The 23814-nt window shown below is 40.8% G+C and overlaps 1 protein-coding gene across 1 annotated transcript in view; it reads right to left on the minus strand.

Annotated features, from left to right (window-relative positions):
• Nucleotides 1–23814, minus strand: part of Cacna2d3 (calcium voltage-gated channel auxiliary subunit alpha2delta 3) — an 827632-nt gene that overhangs the window by 559463 nt on the left and 244355 nt on the right. The window contains exon 4 of the mRNA XM_052190624.1: nucleotides 16073–16132. Within this exon, the coding sequence (XP_052046584.1) occupies nucleotides 16073–16132 (60 nt within the window). The remainder of the gene's footprint in view (nucleotides 1–16072; nucleotides 16133–23814) is intronic.

Consider the following 23814-nt stretch of genomic DNA (forward strand, 5'->3'; position numbering starts at 1 on the left):
AGCTCTCCTCCTGAAGCATCTCACAGATCTTTTCATCCACAGTGGTCTGGTATTTACTCCCGTAAATACCTCAGCACCCTGAACTTGGAAGTGGCCGAGGGCATGATGCTATTTAAGTGACTTAATTCTGTTCTCACATGTATTCATCATATTCATCAAATCCTTACCTCCCGTGTGCTGGTTCCTGACCCTCCTCAAGATAACAGTGCCGTACGAATGGATTTCTTCTCCCATCCACAAGCTCCTCTCCCTTTGCTGACCCCCTCATCATGCAATCCAGGTGACCTTTTCCAATCTTCAGTCTGGGTTCTGTCACCCAGAACGTAGTTGCATTAACAGTATGAATCCCCTCAGCAAACACTCCCAGGTGACCCCTGCACCAGGTCCTTTAGGTCAGCTAATGCCACCTGCCCCACCTCTCCTGTCTTGAGGCAAATGAATTTAACAGAAGGGCAGATCATAGAACAAAGAAGATCAGGGTGTGGAACTGTTTCATTGCTGTTCCCTTATACTGTAAAGAGTCACAGGAGATATTTCAGAGTTTTTGCCCCTTATAGTTAAAGCCCAAAAAAAAACCCCACATTGCACAAATAAAAATACTTGCCAGCAGAAAAATGGCCCTCCATGGTAAGAATGCAGTGCCTTTGATACAAATATGCAATCAATCACCTTTCTGCTGCCCTTAACCTATGACCGAGTCACTGTTCCATTATCCGCACTGAGATGTCACTTGCCTGAACTGACAGCAGAGCCTTCAGGAAAGAGTGTGTTGTGTGCTGTAACAACTGATTTCAGGGAACAAAAACATAAAGCACTAAAGGGAACACAACCGAAGCCAATAGAGTGAAAGAAGAACACACACATACACACACACACACACATACACGGCCTCTACCTTGGATTCCTCTGACCTTGCCTTCTGAAGTCATTACACTTTCCAGTCACCCAATACTATCAGACAAAAGGCTGATATGGCAAGTAGATATTCATAAGCAAAGGCTCCTGGAAGGCCATGGTCCAGGACTTTTCCCGGGATGAAAAAAAATCAATGAAAAATTTAGGTAATTCCGGACTGTGGTCCCTGCCCAATAGTAACGGCAGTCTTTGCATGTACTGGTCAAAATCACAGATAGCCCTGATCGTCACTCTAGGATGCTGATCATTACCCTAGGATGCTGGGCTGTCACAGATGATGTGCCAGACACTGCACATGGAGCAAACACCTCACAAAGCCTCACACCTCACAAGGACAGAACTGGGATCCTATTCACAGAGATGGAGATACCTGGAAGCCAGGAGGCAGAGGCATGGGTCCTGCCCCCATCACCGGAAGAGAAATGAGCCAGGAATTTCTGTGCTAAATCGAATTCCCAACTACAACTGTCTATCTTGTCCACGAGGTGATTGGCACACAGCACATGGGGAGCTCCCCCTTTTGCTTCCTCAGATCTGAGAAGCATTTTAAGAAGCTGTTTTCAGGCCCTTGTTCCTCTTGGCCTCTGTTTCAGAAAATACTGCTCCCAGGCTGCCATGCCCTCCCAACTGTCCCCGTTCTCCTCTGGAACGGGGTGACAAAGGGCTGTAAATTCTACAACAATAGAAGAAAATAAAAATGTCACGGTGATTGGATGTTCTCAGCTACCTGAAACTGTGCAGAGGGTGGACAGAGTGAGAACACATTGATATTCATGACATAATCATTTTCAAGCAAGTCGGAACAAAGGTTAATTTGATTTTGAATGTCTTTAGCCATACAGAAAATTAAGGTTTCAGTCAAGCACACCATTTAGCTACACAATAAAGTTCTTAAAATTACACCAACTATTTTTACGTTACACATAAGGATTATTAGTTGTAAAGTAAAAGTATAAAGGATCTCTGTATGATCAGATCAAGTAATTTTTCCTAAAGTTTTCCCTTTTAGGATTGTGAAATAAGCTTGCACGCAGTTATGGGGTGGAAAAATAACATGGAAAAGAGTATATTCTCAAATATTGGTTCCCTAGAGCATAATGCTGTGTCTAAAAAGTTACCTGAATTCCTAAAGGAATAAGCATGTATCCTTAAGGAAAACAATTGCTATTTCTTTATACACCCACCCACCCACCCACCCCCCCCACACACACACACATACTACAACCTTACATATAAATTCTAGTTCACAAGAGAAAAACTAGCCCCAACCATTCTCTACTGGGGGCAACATAATGTCTAAAAGAACACAGGGTTTGGCCAAGGTTGCACAGTTGACTTAAAAAAAAAAATCACAACTTTTGGCTAATGATATGAATACCCCAAGTCACAAAATAATTGTTTTCCTCTTTCATTAATGACTACAGAATTTAAAAGGCCTATATGCTACCTATCACCAATGTTTGTGTATTATTTTGCCACAGATAAAATAATGTCAGAGCACTTTCTGTGATGTGATGGCTGGCAGCTCTGAAGGGAGCTGTCAGGAGATACTCACGCTGGAAGTAACGCTAAGGTAGACGCAGGACTGAAAGACACATACATTTACCTGTGAAACATCCAACCAATGAGGCTGGCTGCCTCCCTCTGAGGAGCCGGTGGAAGACACTGCAGCCCACAGGCTATGCATCCACATGGGACAGTGCACAGGCCAAGCACTGTGATGGGACCCTGCCTGGCATAGGAAGCCTCAGTTGTAGAGCACATTTACCTTGAAATTATTTTCTTTTCCAGGTTTAACATGCTGTCTCTAGAAGCACACATTTCTTTACCACAGTAACTTTCAAAGTGCTCATTAACTATAATACCTATCAAGTACAAATCAGGTATCTTGCTCTTAACTCTAGTCACAGATTTGTAACTGCATATTAAGTGATAAGGAAATAATATTTTCTTGAGGGAAATGACTAAATTCATATATTTTTCACACGTAACAATAAAGGGTGCTGGCTTTGTTAGACAATTGCTGCTAATACACAGGCATACAAGAACATGTGTGAACCTTATAGCCTCTGGCAAAGGGTATTCATTTCAAGAAAGAACCAGCTTTCTCTGATGGAAAAAGATGACAACTTCATAAACAACTAACAGTTCGTAGTCAAACTTGGCTTGTGGTAGCTGCATTGCATTGTGGGTAGTAACTGAAGCTAGGAGACATGGGCATCTGATTAGTCTACAGGGGCCTACTCTTGTAGAGCTCCTGGCTTGCTGGAGGAGACAGGTGGCTGCACGAGATGAAGAAGGACACACAATTCTAGAAAAGTCTTTTTGAATCATTCGATAGCTCTTTTACATAATCCGTAGCAAATGTCATCTTCAATGTATTACCCTGTAGGATTCCTCTAGTGCAAATTAAGGTCATGTTGTAACATTGGTTCTATGAACCGACGACATGGTTTATTAGTCCTTGGAGTCAGAGTGGGGTGTTACTCTGGTTCCTCCCACTGATCTCACACAATGTCCTGTCAATCAACAGTGTCTCCCTGTGTGAATTACTGTTCCTAACTGTCCTGTGTCATAGGACTGCAGAGAAAGAAAGAAATGAAATAAAGTCTCTGAAGCACACAAGGTACTTCCCGTACTTGATGTTTTTACTCCTGTTTTCCATCATTCCTAGCATAACTGCTATACTCTACTAGTATCAGAAAACAACAAAAAAGATTCTAAAATTGTTTGTCATAAATGAAATTTTGATTTCAGCAAGGCAAGGTTATCTACCATGCTCAAGCCATGTATGTGATGGTGCCTGCATTATACAAAATGCAGAGTTAGCCAAGCTAAGTAGAAGTGCTTGCTTTATCAACGGACTCTGCTAGCCTTGGACATTTTACTCCAAATCTGGAAATACTCCAATCGGGTACTTCCCAGATTAGTACCCGAATCAAGGTTTACTTTAGGGCAGAGGGGGTGGCTTAGAGAATAAGAGTGTTTTCTGTACAAACTTGACCCCCTGAGTTGGACACCCAGAATCAACAGTAGAAAGAAAACATTGACTCTCACCATTCATCCTCCAACTTACACACACATACTGTGGCATGGCCCGCCCTCACACTCCCAAACACAAAAAATACTCAGAATAAAGACATTTTTAAAAAAAAATTACTTTGAAAATTCAATAACTGTTGGTCAAATCTGTAGACCAGAAATAAGCAACTGGAGGGCACTCACACGTGCCAAAGGATCTTCTGGTGAGCAATATTAAGGCAGTATCTGTGGTTTGCTGTCAGCCTTCCTAACGAAAGTCACAGAAGGTCCTGAAAACCTGCTATGGAACCCTGATTTGTCATAAGCAGAACCACAGTGTATTTTTTTCTTACATGATCAGAGGAATCCCCCATCCTGAAACACCCTCTTCCTGAATTGGCTGATATCTAGAACATGATAATCACACCACAGAAATAAAATACAACTGAAACTTATAAGCACTTGTTTATTCAGACATTTAATAAACTTTTAGACTAGTGATGTTCATTTGCTTAAAATATACTTATGATAAGTATGTCTTAAACAAACATTTTTTTGAAATAAATATCCTGGGATTGAGGTGGTTAACAGAATAAGCACAGGATAAAGAATTACAAAAGAAGCAATGGATTTGGGAATAGGGACAGTGCTTTCTAAGGCAACAGCATAAACATAAACACTGCTATTCATAGACAAAAGCAAAAAGGACCATGATACATAAAAGAATGCTGTAACAGAAATGAAATGAACAAGGGGGCTTTTCTGGCTTGTTCATTCTTAATGCTTCAGCAATAGGATGGCTGATGTTTATGAATCAATAAGTAACAAAGAAAAATGTAAGAGGGTCACTCATAGGGAACCAGTACATGGATTTAAATAGAAGGAACGTCTGTAAAGGACAAACAGTTCCTTCCCCTTCCCTCCTGAATGAAAATTCAAATGGCACTTCAAACCAGATGAGGCCAGAGGCCACTGCATGAGAGCTGCACTTTATGTTTTTAAACTATGGGAACCATAAGCTTTTGATGGACGATATTTACATCTCAAGAGCTTGTAACCAAAATACACTGTGTCTTTCTTTTAGATGGAAGATATTCTTCACAATTCTATTGGAATGAAGAAGTCTGTATGCTATGACTGGTTATGTGACCGTGTAGCATGGAAAAGACCAGTCAAAGGAGAACTACCGTGCTGCAGGGCTTAATATGTTTGCATCATTTCTTTAACAACTCTCCTACTACAAATTTAATTAATTCAACACAATTTGCTTTTTGGGGATGCATACTACATGAAAGAAACTATCCTAAATTACAATATGGAAATACATATAAACCAAACAATGATGTTATCACTACATCTAGCAAGCAACAAAAAACACTAAACGGTGTAAGGCGGGTGGTGAATGAGAGAGAAAAAAAATCACTCAAAATAATTGATCCAGGCAGAGGAATTAGCACTGAAGGGATTTAAAATGTCTATAGTAGAAATGTCCAGATTAAAAGAAAATATTGACACACTGTGCAGAGAGGTGGGGAATTTCAATAAAGAAATGGAAATGAAACAAACAAAACAATGATTTAACAAAACTCTTGGAATGAAAAGCACGTGGAACAAACCTCTCCTGGGACAAGTTTGATGCAGAACAGAGAGGACAGATGAGTTAACGAACGTGGAGCAACTGGAGGTTGAAACAACCTCAAAAATTCTGAGGATAATATCAGATAATTTCTTTTAAGTTCTACAAGGAAATACAAAGAGAATGGGTCTGGTAAAATTCTAAAGAAGCATAGGTTAAGATTCTCTAAATGTGGATAATATCAAGAATCTTAGCAAACAGCTAAGAACTACAGTTAGAAGAAACACATAACCGAGAGCATCCTCCACTTACTGCACTGTGCATATACTGAAAATTAAACATGGTAGCAAAAACTGACTCAGTATATGCTAGGGAACAGGATATAGATACTCTGCACACAAAGGAAAAGGATCCGGATGCTAGCCAGAGTCTCATCAGCACCACTATCACTCACAGGAGAACGAAATGCTATGCTAAAAGAGCTCAAAGAGAAAAGCTGTCAATTTAGCTTATACCCATTAAGACTATCCTTCAAAAATGAAGGTGAAATGGAGATGTTTTTAGATAAATAAGTTTTAAGTTCCCACTGGCAGATCTATACTAAACAATAATAACAACAGAATTTTTTTCAAGTTATGAGAAGTGCAAACTAAGATGTAGGGGAAGATATGAGAAATGCTAGGGACAGAAAGTAAGTGGGGGCGATGTTAAAAATTGGATTTCTGACTTTGCTTCTTATATTAAGTTCTTAAGCAGACAGCAGTTTTATAAAACAACAAACCCAACCCTATAGGGTTAGGTGTGGTGGCAAGCACCTATAATCCCAGCACTTAGGAAGTGGAGGGCAGCAGGGTTATAAGTTCCAGGTCAACCTAGGATACATGATACAATCCTGTCTTAATCAGCCAATAAACAAAGTAAAACAAACACAAGCTAAAACCAATATTCTCTTATGAGGTCATAAGACGTGGAAACAAAATATACTGGTGATTCCACAGTGAATGGTGGTAGGTAAAATTATGTTATTGTAGAGGTTTTCATTTTAGGGGAAGTAGTGTTTAGCATTCCAAATAAACTCTAGACATTCTGTACAGTTAAGGGGTGTACTGTAATCTCTAAGGCAACAACTGAAAGGTCAATGAAAAGAGATTAAAACCCAAAAGATAAATCAAATGGTATACTAAAATATATTCAAGTGAGCCAAGAAAATTAGGAGAGAAAAACAAAAACAGCGGGAGCAAATAAAATTGTATCAAATATTCTATCAACTGTAAGTGAACTAAACCATCTAACTACAATCCAAAGGTTTTCAGACTAAAAGAAGATTAAGACTCAAACTGGGCAGTGGAGATGCACGATTTAATCCCAGCACTCAGGAAGGTAGGTGGATTTCTGTGGATTCGATGCCAGCCTGGTCTATAGAGCTAGTTCTAGGACAGCCAGGACCATGCAGAGAACCTCTGTCTCAAAAAAATGAAGCAACAAAAAACAAACAAACAAACAACAAAAAACAAAAGCAAAACCAACCAAGTGCGAGACTCAACTCCATGATGCAGGGATGCAGGTATCCTTCCCTATGAGCTGTAACACTAAGGCTATAGTACAGAAAAGGATGAAATGTTAAAAACCCCTTGCAATATAACCCAGAATACTGACAATAGTATGAACATTTCCTAATAGCACAAGTCTGGATTCACTAAGGAAACACAGTAATTTGTAAATGTGCAATAAGAGAGCTTCCTAATTCATCAAGAGTCTCTCTGCACTGAAGAAGAGACAGGCTAATCTACACTCATACCTGAACACATAATTCCTGCAGGCCAAAGGAGGCTTTCATTAGAAAACATTTCAAATGAAAAAAATGATGAAAATCGAATCCATGAAAATGGAGACAGGAAATGCAACAGTGGCTCCGTTTAGGGTGCTTCCCATTTAGGAAAGAAGGAGAAATTGAAGCTGCGCTGTTGATAAATCACAGGCTTTGTGTTCAAGGAACAAAACTACACCTCCAGACTGTATCATTTCTCAATTTTTTACACAGCTTAAGAACACACGAAATTGGCCTATGATGTTGCAAATTGGAACGATGGTTTCCTGTGAAGGTAGAAGGAAAATGAATATCAGGGAGGCAGAGGAATCTCCCCTGATCAAGTCTAGCTTGCCAAGTTTTACGATTTTTTCCTTGTTCTGCATCCAGACTTTACATGACCCAAAGTAGCGTTCTGAGCTGTGGGGATGATTCTGAGGATTTGGCACTTGTCACAGGGCAGTGAGGATATGAGGTCTGAATACAAAGATCTCGTGTAAAGCTGGGCACGGTAATGAATGCTTGTAATCCCAATACACTTGCTTCAAGATGAAAGGCAGAGACAGGAGAACCCCAGAAGCTCAAGGGATAGCCTGGAGTACAAAGCAAAGAAAACAAAAGGAAGACCCTGCCTCAAACAAGGCAAGAGTAGGTGACCAACACCTGAGCTTGTTCCCTGACCTCACGTACTCTGTGGCTCATGTGCCTGCCATCACACATATCAACACACATTCGCACACATCCACATATATTGTATCCACACATAGATGCACACACACATATATCATATACACACATAGATGCATGCACACACACATACACATATACACACACAGGTTTTTAAAGTAGCATGTGTCCAGTTGTCTATAGTTTACGTAACTCGCTGTCAGTAAAGGCTGAAATCCTGGCACTTTGTCCCCGGTTACACCAGGGTCCTTCTATCATCTGAGCTTAGCACAAAGTCTGGAATAGAACCAGTGCCCAGTGAGCCATGCTGGGGTGAGAATAAATGAATGAATACATTCAAGGAAAAGCAACCCTCCCCTCACTGAGATCACATTGTATGTTGGCTAGGCAGCTCCTGCCTACATTATACTGACCACTTATCAAAATGTCTCATTATTAGCCAGGACTTTCCTGGAGAAGGAGGGCTGTCTCTTAGCTTATAAAAACCCCTTAACCCAGAGCAGGACTAAATGCAGACTGAGTTTTGAATGTGCTAAGCAACAATTAAATACCTTACCTGTGTGAAGAGTCAAAGGACAGAAAGTAGTAAGCATGTTAAGAAGAAAAAGATTAAGTCTCAGAACTACAGTGGTCAAAAGGCAAAAAGTAGACTATGTTTTGTTATTTCATTATCAGCGATCAGTCTTTGGGCTGCAATCTGGGGATCCAGGTGTCTGTCGTTCTGGGAAGGAGCTCCCGTTGGTCAGGGGCTGGGCTCTGCAGGTTAGGAGCCAGGTTGCCTTCATGTAAAGAGTAAAAAGGGCGGGATTTACTATGCTTGCCTGGATAGACTGCAGTCTCCTTCCTCAGCGATAAAGCGGTCTGCATTAAGGGATATCTGCTTCCTTAGCACGTCACTTGAACTGTGTGGCACTCAGCTCCAGTCACTCCATTTGTGGTCACACCGAGGCTCTGCTCGAGCCTGGAATAGGGACGAAGTCCAACACAGCGGTTTCCTATCCTCGTTGTTTAAAAAAGAATCCAAAAGTGGAAAAGATTACTTTCTAGAATGGAGATAAGGCAAATCTGGCTTCCACTTACGGAGATACAAGTGATTGTGTTTAGGCAGAGTTCTTCTAATTGTGGTGGGGTTTGTGGTAGTTTGAATAAGATATGGCCTCCATAGACTCATGTGTTTGAATGCCTGGCCCATAGGGAGTGCTACTAGTAGGAGGTGTGGGCTTACTGGAGTAGGTGTGGCCTTGTTGGAGGAAGTCTGTCACTGTGGAGATGGGCTTTGAGGTCTCACATGCTTAAGCTAGGCCCAATGTGGCTCACAGTCCCATTCTGCTACCTGTAGATCAAGATCTAGAGCTCCCAGCTCCTTCTCCAGCAACATGTATGTCCGCCTGCCTGGATGCTGCCCTGATTCCCATCATGATGATAACGGACTGAACCTCCGAAGCTGTAAGCCAACCCCAGTTAAGTGTTTGAATTTATAAGACTTGCCTTGATCATAGTGTCTCTTCACAGCAATAGAAACACCAAGGCAGTTAAATCCACAATCTTCATTTACTACAAACTCACCTCCTCTGGGGACTTGTCCCAAACTCCCCTCATATTAGAGGAAGTTGCCTTGTCTTGCACCATAATAATATCTTCAAGTTCTGCGCTGTCATGTACCATGGTTAAAATCTAACATTTTAGATTTTATGATGCTGTGTCCTGGCATTCATCTTTCTCAAAGGTGCATAGTCCCATAAGAATGAGGATAGCAACTGTCAGTCTAGCTTATGACCACGCCCCAAAGCATGGTGATACAGAGGTAGCTACTGGAGACTCAGTATTGGACAGTTGTTAGCCTCTATGAGAGGGATAAGCACGTAATATATCAACTAGACAATAGAATTATATCCCTTTACAAAGGTACAAAGAATCCACAGGTGCAAACCCTCAAGTACATCACTGCCCAGCTGGGATTGGGATCATAGAGTATACCAGCTCCTAGCTCAAGATGTCTCCATTTGAGCAAGTTCCAACCAGTGATCCTTCTTTCACTCACAAATGATCAGCAGGAGGAGACATGAGAAAACACGTGAATGCCAACTAACTAAATATTAACACAAAGCTCAAGGTCATGGCATTCATGGCATTAGCCTTTGCAAGTTCTAAGGTGCAGAATCAAGCATGTGTGTGTGTGTGTTGTGTGTGTGTGTGTGTGTGTGTGTGTGTGTATGTTTGCATAGCAGGCATGGGAATGACGAAGAGATGACTGTTATAGTAAACCACTCACACTTAAAGATCCCTTAGAAATGATTTCATGTCACTCCTATGTATGAATGGTGCTGGTGGGTCCTAACCATGAAATGTCAAATCCTAAAAAGATGACCTACCCATGACCCTCTGCCAAGCTGATGAAAAGAAGGAAAAATGATAACAATAGGTTTGAGAAGGAAAAAATGGGTTGATTTTCATACAGCATGTGAAAATTCCCTCATTTTTCTCCACATTCTATAGGTGTGCACCCTGTAATCCTACTTTCTGCACAAACCCAGCTGGCTCCCTCTATGAAAATGCCATTTCTTTCTAGGCTTAGAACTTCCTGGATCCTCTAACTGTGCTCCCATCTCACCACCATGCACACCCCAGCATGGAGTTGTACACGGTCCTGTCAAAACGGGGAAGACTGAACTCAAGTTGGGAAGTGAGCAGCTAATTTCTCCATTCAGCATGTACTGCTTCCAAACCCTTCCTCTCCTCTCCTCTACAGCCCATGTTCTCCCCAGGGCAGGAGCTTTCAGTCCCAGCAGGGACATGGATAGGGGATGTGGCAAAGTCCTCCTCAGGCTTTTCTCTGTCCTCTGCAGTTGGAGGTAGCTTCTAAAGCAATGTCTGGGCTCTCCTGCTGCCCTCTCTCACTGGGAACAGCAGCAGTGAGCAAATTGGGGAAGTGATCCAGGCACAGCCCACAGCAACCCTACCTCAGGGATTTCTTGCTACCATAGCCCCTTCCTTGGCCTCCATTTTGAACTCAGTTCACTGTGTTTGCAAGACAGGTACTCATAGTATGGTGAGGAGCAGAGGGGAACACTGAGGACATCGACTGCACCCCGCCTTAGTCTCTAGCCCTCCTCATACCTGTGAGCCCCCTGAGTGCCACCAGGCCTTTCCCCCTTATTGCTTACAAAACAGCAAAGAAAACGGATTATAGAAAACTTTGCAAGAGAAAACACTTCTGCAGGATTCACAATTCAAAATCACATTTTCCTCCTCCGTGAACCAGTTCTCTGCAATTGGCACTTATTTGAGACAGCTTTTGGGGAAAATATGTTTGTGGCTCAAAGATAAGCAGGTTTTTAGTAAACTGTCAAAAGGATTTTTTTCTTCTCCTTCACTGCCAATGGAAAAACTTCCAAAAGAATAGGGCAGTAGCAGAGAGAAAGAGAGACAGAAAGAGGGGGAAAGGAGAGAGAGAAAAGAGGGATGGATGGAGAGAGGAGACATTCTCTCGGAGTTTATTAGGCATGCATATCAATTTTCTAGGAAGTTACCTATGTACCAGTAGTCTTGGAGGTTGAGGCTAGAGCTATCTACCCCTCCTCCATGAATAAGGAGATTTTTGTAATCAAAATTTTGAGAATGACCATAGTAAAATATATGTGATCATTATTAACATGCAAGTTGATTTGTAGAAACCTTTGTTTTCACCATGATTGTCTTTTTATAAAATCGTAGATTAATGCACAACATTAAACTTGGTAAATAGAAGTTGTCATTTGCAAATAGCCACTGCATAGCCCAAAAAGTTTCCCTAATGGAGATTTGGAGGAAATAAAAATGAAACTGTGAGAAGGACAATCCATAACCCATACATCAGAGGCTATATGTTGCCTCGTGTCTCAATAGAATTTTTAAGTGCTAACAATACAGTACTACACTTAGGATCCTTTGAGAGGGCCCACAGATGCCAAGGCCACAAGCCCAGAGAGGAACAGTTAAACCTCAGGAGAATTTGCAATAAGAATTTAAAAGACAAGCCAAACCCTGGTAATAAAGACATAATTGGAAAGGGGTTACCTCTTCCTGAGTCTACCAGCGAAGAACCAAGTTTCCACTTTTACAGTTTGGAATGAGATGAAGATGCAAATGTATTTACTATCTAACATGAGTCCAGGGCTTACATAGCACCTCTTTTGTCTTAGGGGAATAAGGAAGCTAGGAACTCTGAAACGTGAAACTATGCAGACTAGGGAACATCTCAAAGCTACTAGTTATTTTTCTATGTGAAAACAGACTTCTCTCTGCACTAACAGTATAGGGTCCTTCCTGCTCACTACACAGTGAGCAGATATTATCTGAGGTCTTTTATATATATTTTATATAAGAACAATCCACCAGTCCTCTGGCAGGGTCACAGGGAGGTCAGCAGCACTCAGATTAACAATTGATCAGCTCTAATGGACCGTCAGAGCAATAAACTCCAAACCCATGCTCAGGCCTGCTGCCTCGTAATAGCCACGGGCTGACACCCCTGTCATTAACAGACTTGCACTTAATAGCATCAGAGTTCCAGCAGCTTTGAAGCCTTCATCTGAGCGGAGACAGATGCTCTGATGCACACCCATGGTATCAAAGGCCTGTTTTTCATAGGTTTCCACCAAAGAGCACGGTATCTGTTCTGACCCTGAGATTTCAGCGAGGTCTGATGTCTGGACAGTGGGAAACATCCCCTAATTCCACGAGAGGATTGCAACACCTTCTCATGTTTGGGTGACAGTGGGGCCCTCCACTAGTTTTTTGTTTATATAAGGAAAGGGTGGAGGACAAGGGCATACAGAACCTCTCAGAGGACAGAGGCTGCTATGTTTGTTTCTCAAGAGATTTCAGTGCTTCATTTGTGTTCACAGCACCACACATGACAAAGAGAGTGAGTGTGCCTTGACAGAATTTTATTCCACAGCTGTAATAGGAAACCAGCACAGTTTGGGAAGGTAACACTAGCTTCAAACAGTCTACAAAAGAGCATTCCTCAGCATCTCAACAAATGTCCCAACCAAGTGTTTTCTCTTCCTGAAGAATATATGACCTCTGCGAGTAATCATGCGGTCCCTTCCCCTGTGACAGCCACCTATGCTTCATTGAGAACAGATTTCAAAATAAAACCGACTATAAATATCAGAGACAGACACCAGATTTTTGCACATGGCTCTGATTTCTAACCTTTATTTCTCCCTTGCAAATTTACCCCCTCCCTGCTAGACTCTGCCCTTTCTCTTGCAATTTTGCTCAGAAAATTGTGCCAGCTTCTGATTTTTTTCCCAATATTGGCAATTTTATCTACCACTTCACACCAACCCTGGAGTTTTCTACACTTGTGTACATTTCTGCCTGCCTTTATATTTTATGCTATCCCTAATAGTGATGGCCAGTTCATGCCCTGGATATTTTCTTCTGGCCCTTCCAGTCTTTAAATTTCTCCAAACAGCTCAATGACTCCAGAGTCTGAACCCCACCAGCTACACCATCAGCTGCAGTCTTGTCCCAAAGATGGGACAAGTGGAAATCAAGATAAACCTACAGGGGTCTGTTTGCACCTTTGCCTGCTCACCACAGATAAATGTATTACTCTACCAAATGCCCTTTCCTAAGGCCCCCCTGGGGCCTGGAACTCTCCCTTCTCCCTATAAGCTCTGCAGGCCTGGGTTTCTGTTTACCTTCACTGTGCATTTATAAACATTGCTTTTTCTAAACTTTTATCAGTTTCTCCATTTTAGTGTCACCATGAGAAAGAGATACAGACCACGGTTGCTTTAGAAATGCTATTTTTGATGCTTTAAGGTCTGTGTTATGCACAGACAGGTGATCAATGGAATAGAATCAAGGACCCAGAGATAAACCCAGATAGGTATGGACAATTGATTTTTGACAAGGAAGCCAAAACCATATAATTATAAAAATAAAGTAGACAAATGCTACTTGTCTAACTGGATGTCTGCATGGAGAATAATTCAAATAGATCCATATTTATCATTCTGCACAAAACTCAAAGGCAAATGAATCAATGACCTCAACCTAAAACAGGACACAACAAACCTAATAGAAGAGAACTCAGGAAACGAGCCTTGAACACATTGGTACAAAAGACAGTTTCCTAAATAGAACACCAATGTCTCAGGCCCTAAGATCAATTGATAAATGTAACCTCATGAAACTGCAAAGCTTCTCTAAGGCAAAGGACACTAATAATAAGACAAAATGGCAGCCTACAGATTGAGAAGAAATCTTGATAGAGGGTTAATATCCAAAATATATAAAGAACTCAAGAAGTTAAACTTCATCCACATGGACTTGAGCTTTGTACAAGGGGATAAGACTGGATCGATTTGCATTCTTCAACATGCTAACTGCCAGTTGGACCAGCACCATTTGTTGAAAATGCTGCCTTTTTTCCACCAGATGATTTTAGCTCCTTTATCAAAGACCAAGTAACCATAGGTGTGTGGGTTCTTTTCTACCACAACAGCCCTCTGAGAGGCCCTAACCAGCAGATTCCTACAGCCAAACATTAGATGGAGGTCAGGGATACTTATGAAAGAGTTGGGGGAATGATTTAAGGCCAAGAAGTAGATGGAAACCTCACAGAAAGACCAACTGTAGTAGCTAGTTTTGTGTGTCAACTTGACACAGGCTGGAGTTATCACAGAGAAAGGACCTTCAGTTGGGGAAGTGCCTCCATGAGATCCAGCTATGGGCATTTTCTCAATTAGTGATGAGGGGGGAGGGCCCATTGTGGGTGGTGCCATACCTGGGCTGGTAGTCTTGGGTTCTATAAAAGAGCAGGTTGAGTAAGCCAGGGGAAGCAAGCCAGTAAATGGCATCCCTCCATGGCCTCTGCATCAGCTCCTGCTTCCTGATCTGCTTGAGTTCCAGTCCTGACTTCCTTTGGTGATGAACAGCATTGTGGAAGTATAAGCTGAATAAACACTTTCCTCCCTAACTTGCTTCTTGGTCATGATGTTTGTGCAGGAATAGAACCCTTGACTAAGACACCAATGAAGTCAACAAACCTGGACCCCTGGAAGCTCTCAGAATATGAACCACCAACAAAAGAACATGCACAGGGTAAAACAAGCCCCCCCCCCAGCACATAAATAGCAGACAGGCAGCTTAGTTCTAGCTTCAATGGAAGAGGATGTGCCTAGTCTGTCCAGGGTGGGGAAATACACAGAGGGTTTTCCCACCCTCTCAGAGGAGAAGGAGAAGAGGATTGGGGGGAGGGACTTGGTGGGGGAAGACGAGCAGCTTTTGGGATGTAAATACATATATTAATTAATTAAAAAGAAAAAGGATTTGTGTTTCTCCTTTTTCCATATAAATGAAAACACTGCAAAATAAACACTGTTTCCTGATTGTGAAAACACATCAGTAAAAGAGGTTCATTTCAGCAAAGAGCAGACATGAAACTTAGGAGTTGCTCCTTCTGGTTCATTTTGTTGTTTGGTTTTGTTCTTTGAATGAAGAGAAGGCACAAAAACTCAGTAGCAGTTCAAAATATAATGTCATCAAGAGGGACCCAACAGGTTTTCCTGTTCACTTGCTGTCTTTTGCTAGATTTGCTAATATTTTTTACAGTCAGCTGTGATTATAATTTCTACTACAATAAATTTCCTAAGTATATGAATGACTTAATGTTTAAGCATAAGATTCTTGTTTTTAACAATGAATTCAAGGTTAAATTCATCACAACATTGCTTCCAGTCGCTCATATTTCAAAATGCAGTCTAAAAAATAGGATTTTGAATACCTACCACTTTATCATTTTACCACCGAGTACCCTAACAAATTTAGTGTCAGCCTAAATATAACTCTTCCCCTCATATCAGGAAAATTCACTGAAATCCAGTTCACAGGTGTAAGCCTGTGATATCACCTACTATCACTGCCATTGGTGGAACCAATTTGAGGACTGCTACCCTCACCCAACATGAAAGAGATACAACCATGCCAATTTGGCTCTACCCTTTCAAACCATTTCTCATCAGCCACTAAAACAGACCAAGAATTTAACTCAAACTATAGTTGGTTACCTGCAAGTCAGCATCAAATTCATGTTTCAGGTGTGCCTCCTCTGCAGCCTCCACAAGACGCTGAAAAACAGAAGGTAATAATCAGAATCTGAACCATGACAAAGACTTCACCACACAGTATGGAAACACTAGGATCATTCCCATCTGAAAAGGATGGGTTACCTCCTTGTTATGCATAGCTGTTCCCATGAGATGGAAGAATATTCTACCACAGTAAAATTTTAGTTTCTGCCTTCATCGTCCAATTATGTCTCCTAAAATAAAGATTTACTGTTCATCCATGAATTGTTCAGACCCTGGCACTTGATTATCAATGAGAATTCAAAACTTACTTAGAAAGGGTATAACTTGGGTATCAAAGGTCCTTAATCAAGATTTATTGAGTCGCTTTGATACCAATCCTTGTAGATTTAGGGCCCTCCTCACTGGTTTAGGAAATAATTCTTTGATTTCCTTAATCATCAAATGCTAATTCTTGCCAGGCTTGGTGGCACATACCTGTAATCTCAGCACTTGGGAGGCAGAGGCAAGCATATTTTTGAGTTCGAGGCCAGCCTGGTCTACAGAGTGAGTTCCAGGACAGCCAGGGCTATACAGAGAAACCCTGTCTTGAAAAAACAAAACAAACAAAATGCTAATTCTTTCTGCTCCAGTTCTGATATACTATTAGGAGGAAATAGTTATTTTCATTTTATTCTATGCCTGTGCTATTGCAATAATGTGCATCTTAATAAGGCAATGCCAAGACTAAATTAATACTCAAGCCCCATAAAACCACAGCTCTTACTCTTTTTGGTAAACTAGTCTCAGTAAGTTCACCAACACTTTTTATTTTAAGAAGGTGGCTAGTACTCCGGGCCTTATGCAAGTACAGTACCACTGACACACATCTATTGCCCTTGTTTTTAAGAGATAAGGTTTTACTTTGTAACCATGGCTAGCATAAAACTCACAGTCATCTGGCCTCTTCTTTCCAAGTGCTGAGATTATAGACTTGTGCCACCAAATCTGGCATTAATATTCTTATGAAAACTATTTAATGTCCAAAAAAGAGGAAATCATTTGAAATGTAAATAAAAAATATATCAAATAAAAAAAGTCACGTGGAAAAAAAGAAAAATATTTAATGACATCTTTTTTCTTTTTTTCTTTTATTATTTTTTATTATTTTATTTTCTATATTCTTTGTTTACATTCCAAAAGCTTTCCCTTTTCCCATTTCCCCCCTTCCCATATGTCCTATAAGTCCTCTTCTCTCCATCCATTCTCCTATCTTTCCCCCTCCCTTTCCTCTGTCCTGGTACTCCCTTACAATGCTGGATCAAGCCTTTCCAGGATTAGGGCCCTCTTCTTCCTTCTTCATGGGAATCATTTGATATGCTAATTGTATCTTCAGTATTCAGAGCTTCAGGGCTAATTAATATCTGCTTATCAATGATTGCATTCCATGTGTATTCTTTTGTGATTGTGTTACCTCACTTAGGATGATATTTTCCAGTTCCAACCATTTGCCTAAAAAACAATTCATGAATTCATTGTTTTTAATTGCTGAATAGTACTCTATTGTATATATATACCACATTTTATGTATCCATTCCTCCATTGAGGGATATCTGGGTTCTTTCCAGCTTCTGGCTATTATAAATAAGGCTGCTATGAACATAGTGGAGCTTGTGTCCTTATTGCATGCTGGGGACATCTGATAGAGGGCTAATATCCAATATATACAAAGAACTCAAGAAGTTAGACCACAGGGAACCAAATAACCCTATTAAAAAATGGGGTACAGATCTAAACAAAGAATTTTCACCTGAAGAAATTTGGATGGCTGAGAAACACCTTAAGAAATGCTCAACATCATTAGTCATTAGGGAAATGCAAATCTAAACAACCCTGAGATTTCACCTCACCTTAGTCAGAATGGCTAAGGTTAAAAACTCAGGAGACAGCAGGTGTTGGCGAGGATGTGGAGAAAGAGGAACACTCCTTCACTGCTGGTGGGATTGTAAGATGGTACAACCACTATGGAAATCAGTCTGGCGGTTCCTAAGAAAACTGGACATGACACTTCTGGAGGACCCTGCTATACCTCTCCTGGGCATATGACATCTCTTTTTACATAAAGAAAATTAGTCAACTATCAAAATCAGTTTGCCTTAACTTGAGAATTCAAACAGTAAGGTATTTTCTATGAAAATATAGGCTACAGAACATTACAGAAAACTCCTATTTATTGAAATAATATGTCACTGCTACATCATAGAAAGAAATCTAAAACCTAATCATTTCTATTTTTCCCATGGTCATCTTTGGTGTCTCTGCTACTTGCTTTGACCTTGTTGTAGCTTACTTCTTATCCAAGATAAACACCATGACCAAAAGCAAAATGGGAAGGAAAGTGTATGTCATCTTACAGCTTATAATACACCATGCAGGGAGATCAGGGCAGGACCTAGAAGTAGAAACTGAGGCAGATTCCACAGAGTTCATGACTTGCTTAGCATGGTTTGCTCGACTTTCTTATACCATCCTGGACCACATGCCCAAAGGTAGCTCTGCCCAAAGCAGACAGGAACCTCCCACATCAATCATGTATCAAGAAAATATACCTTAAACTTGCCCATAGGCAATTTGATGTAGGGAATCCCTCAATTAAGATTGCTTCTTCCCAGAAAACTACAGCTTGTGTCCAGTTTTTAAAATACAAAACCAAAAACTAATCAGCACAGACATTTAAAAAACACACACACACACAAAAACAAGTTTAATAAGCCAAGCTTGAAAAATTAATTTGTGTTGATTCATAGAAAATACCTTACTGTTTGAATTCTCAAGTTAAGGCAAAGTGATTTTGATAGTTGACTAATTTTCTTTAAAAAAGAGATGTCATATGCCCTGGAGAGGTATAGCAGGGTCCTCTAGAAGAGTCATGTCCAGGAATCATATATTAGATGTCAGGAATCAACATACACGCATTCCATGATTAATTAGGTATAGATGTTAAGAGGCTAATGTGTTCAGGGTAGCTTTGGGCAATTGTAGAGACTACCAGGGCTTCTTTTTCCATAGGCCATGAAGAAAGAGGCCAGATGTCCACAGGAAAGAATCTAGGAGGAGCAACAGTTGTATTCTTTACTCTCCCTCTAGTAAGTCACCAAGAATTCTGCTCTAAGCAATTAAAAACCAACCCTGGAGAACATATAGAAGAACCAGAGGCAGAATGCCTGATCTCCATCCACTCTATCCCTGTAGCTATACTTCTATCATTGGGAGATGCTGGGGAAGGCCCTGCCTTGCTCTGGACCTCAGATACCTCCTTGAAAATATGTAAGTCTTTTGCTGTCAGGGTGACCATAGAGTGGTAGTTTTTAAAATGTAGTGCCTACCTTGGCTGCATTGGTTCACTGGGAAACTTGCTAGAAATGAAAAATCCCAGATCCTGTTCAGGACTCTCCCATACAGAAGCTCCGAGAGGGAGCAACATTTAACAAAATCTTGCTCCAGGTGTCATTCCTGTGAGTCCAGGTACCACAGACTGAGGACAGTGCTCATTTCACAGTCTACCTGGGGTCCCTGGGTGTTACCCACAAAATCTCCAAGATTTCTCAGGCCTTGTTCATCTTTCTAGGTACATATGCATCTTCATCTTAAGGCATGAAAATCGTTATGGAAGAGAGACATAAGATTGGAAGAGTGAGAACAGAAAATGAAGAAAGGATAAGGAGAGACTGGGTACGTTGCCCTAAGGTTTAGTTGGATCATGATCTTCCCAGTCAGTGTAGCTTATCATCCCCAAGGATCACAGTCTGCAATCTGTAAATGTGTCTTCAGGAATTGTGGCAGATGAGAGACAAGGTGTAACAGAAGAAAGCTGGGTCTGTGAGCTTTATTCTTTTAATCTTTGTATCAGGTTTAGAATCTCTAAGCCCACATTGTGAAATCAGTTGCAGGTGGAGGTTTATGGATAAATATTATGCAAGGCTAAACACTTACATTACCAAAACTACTCATACATTGTGAGCACTCAAGTACTTAAACATCTTCAAGAGATTTTTTTACATGGTGCCTAAGCACCTGCGGGTAGGGATAGGGAAGGAGTGATGAACCCGCAGGTGGGGGTGGGGAAGAGGTGATGAAATATCTAAATGACCAAAAATAAAATAAAATAAAATTTCACAATAACTGTAATGGTGATACTGCAAAGAGCAAAGAATTGGAATAGAATAAAATAATAAAGTAGTTTAAGTCTGACAAGAAAACAAGATAGAAATGTATAAATTGAAAGGATACCTGAAGAGTGATTCGTATATAATGTTTGATCTACATAAGAATGAATGTATCTGTATGGATAAGTGTATCATACACATGCATCCCATATAACATACAAATTCCTGTGTAACATAATATGGACTGTATTTCATGCTAACATATTCTGTTCATATGTGCTTTCATGTGTGTGTAGGATACATATGTTATACATAGCTTATAATGTTCCTATATAGTATAACATGAAATGGGTTTCAGCAATAAACACTGAAATGCAAGAAATGGGGCACAGGAGGTAACAACTGAAAACAACTAGGTTTTACTGCATTACTGCTGAGGAGAGCCAGACCACAACTTCTGTGCTGACAACAGAGAGGGCATGAAAACCTAATTCTTCTGGTCAAAGTTTTTATGTTCGTTTTCAAGTTAAATCGTTGCATCCCATTATTATCTCTAGAGAGTTTAGGAAACACTACTCATGAGAAATAGGTCAATGGGCAGCTGCCTATCACAGTCTCATGAGAAGCTGTCAAGTGTTTTAGAATAGATGTCAAGGCTCAGAATAGATGGATGTTCGTGTGCCCACAGACAGATGCAGGGCTATCCCAACCTGCCTGCTAGGACTAGGGAAGACAGGCATACATTTTAAGGGAGAATGTAAGGGAACCAGAGCCAGAGAAAACGCTCTGCTGCTGCTCCCAATAGTCATGAGAACCAGCAGGTTGAAAACTACAGGCCTTGGAGGAAGAACAAGTGGCCTGTGACTCTCCCTATATGAAATGGTATTTACAAAAGGGTATCATGGACCATAGTTTACCTATAATTGAATCTGAAGGAGAGAAGTTCTTACTTTTAATAAAATAAAAATAAAGTAATATTCACCTAACAAAGTCAAGATCGTTGGCTTCAAGTTCTGGTATGTGGCCATGGAAAGCAATGGCTTAGAGTTTCTTTTTTTTTCTGAGCAAATATCCTTATCACTCAAGTCAAATGAGATCAGCTTTAAAAAGTAAGTGTGATTACCATTTGCAGGCGAGAAAAAAAATCTATTAAATTTGTTAATATTCTTATGTAAGGAACAGCCATGGAGCCTGGGGAGAGCAGCTTCTCCATTATATCTGTTAGAAAAGCAGTGTACTTTTAATAATAATAAGTTAATTTTCGCTTATGTGAGTTTCCCTTTTGAATCTGCAGATGGGATTATAGAACTGAATGTGGTTTTTAATTAAAATTGAATACTGGAAATTTTAAAAGGGCTTTGAAGACTCCAGCCTAAGCTTTGAGGTAAAGAAAAACAGAAGCTTTGGACCCCAGCTTTGCCTTTCCCCTTCATTAAAGGCTCTTTGCTCTATAAAAATTGGTAACAATATAGTGGAAGTGGAAGGGGCCCCAGACAAAGCACCTATGGGCTAAGAGGTAGAATTCCTAAGGCGAGCCACACTGCCCTTACTTTTTATATTTCTACATAGCTCTTCCATTTTAGTAAAACAAATACAAACAAGGGCCATCTTTATAAGTAAGAAATGATAGAGACCATGAAATATGGACACTATTAATAGCAGCAATGAAGGGAAAGCTGCCAAGGGGACATTGGGGACATTAAAGCATTTTTAAAGCATTTCATTGACCATCACATCTCACTTCTTGTGACAAGGACCACATGTATTCATCTCTACAATACCACAATCTCTTGTTTCCTGCCCAAATGCTTAAATCAAGTTCAGAGGTGAAGACATCACAGAGGCCAAATTTTCCATGAAGGCAGGGCCAGACAATTCACAGTAATAATTGGATAAGAAGAAAAAAAATGGGTTTGTTGATGTTGTTCTATTTTTTCCTTTTGTCCTTAGTTATTTTAACTTAACAAGGGAAGAAAAGAAAGCATGAGAGAGGAGGGAAAGATAATGGAACCTCGATTTTAACCCAAGAAGGAACTCACTACAGACTCCCACTGATGGAATCAGCAGGAACAAATTGTGTACAAGTGAAAAGAATAAATGTTCATAAAAAAAATCCCCAGAGCTGGGGAGAGACAATTACATATGAAAACCCTCAAAGCAAAAGAGTCATAAAAAAAACATATGGAACAGCAAAGAACTATTTTTATTCCCCCTGTTAAACTAAAAGCCCTGTGCTGTAAAAGCTGTTATAATATGACACTAGCATTTAACAAAGATTTCAAAACAGTTCATATATTTAGTAGGTTTTGTTTAACATTTTGCAATGATACATTTAGTACTTATATGAAGGTTGTAATGCCATTTAAATGATGAATTCTTCCTCAAATAAGGTGAGACTTTGACTACAGTGACTCCAAAGAAGAACCTATAATAATTGACACTGTTTGTGGCTACAGTGAAGACTGGTTCAGAGGCAGCCAATGAGTGGCCATTAACATTGGGCCCGCTATTACTTGTCTGTACTATCATATCAACATAAGCTAAATAGACAGGGTGCAGAGAATGGAAACAGTGAGGCAGAATTACAGTCGTCACTGTATCCAGAATGGCCTGGTTCATTCTTTTTTCTTCCCCTAGACTCTGTGGTTGCCAGGAGCCTTCAAGCAGAAGCTAAAAACTAGCAGGTGATCTTCCTGAGATGGTTCTACCATAGACTATAGAACAGGATGTCCCCACCCCCAACTCCATCTGACCGCTAAACTCCCTGTGGCCTCCAGTGCCTTAAGGGTTAGGTACATAATTTCTGAATGAACATAGACCTAGACTCAACAGTCCTCTACTGTATGTGTGTTGGCCTTATATCAGCTGATATATGCTGCCTGTTTGGTGGTCCAGTGTTTGAGAGATCTCGGGGTTCCAGATTAATTGAGAATCCTGGTTCTTCTACAGGGTCACCCTTCTCCTCACCTTCTTTTAGCCTTCCTTAATTCAACAACAGGGATTAGCTGCTTCTGTCCATTGGTTGGGTACAAATATCAGCATCTGACTCTTTCAGCTGATTGTTGGGTCTTCTGGAGTGTGGTCATGCTAGGTCCCTTTTTGTGAGTGCTCCATAGCCTCAGTAATAGTGCCAGGTCTTGGGATCTCCCCTTGAGCTGGATCCTACTTTGGGTCTGTCACTGGGCCTTCTTTTCCTCAGGCTCCTCTCCATTTCCATTCGTGTAATTCATGCATGTCCTTTGGGTCTGAATTGTGGAACTGTGGTATGAGGCTATCTGTAGCCTGGTTGAGCAAGGCCACTCTGGAGACCCAGTAGGACATTCTACAAGGGACAGAACCTGTGAGCTATTTTCCCAGAGGCTGACTCCTCAACTCCATAATCCTGTGGCCATCAGTCATGTATGGCCATGTCCCAGGCCCCTAGTGTTCTGGCTGGACTCCACCCCTACAGTCACCTGAATACAGCCAGGCTTTCCCTGCCCCTCGGTTACCTGGTTGTTGCCAGGTAACCCAGCCTACTACAAAAGAAGGCTTCTTGCCTCTCCTCACTCTCTCTGGCCACTTATCTCTCTCTGT

Source organism: Apodemus sylvaticus, chromosome 8 (genome assembly GCF_947179515.1).
Source record: "Apodemus sylvaticus chromosome 8, mApoSyl1.1, whole genome shotgun sequence".
Classification (NCBI taxonomy): Eukaryota; Metazoa; Chordata; class Mammalia; order Rodentia; family Muridae; genus Apodemus; species Apodemus sylvaticus.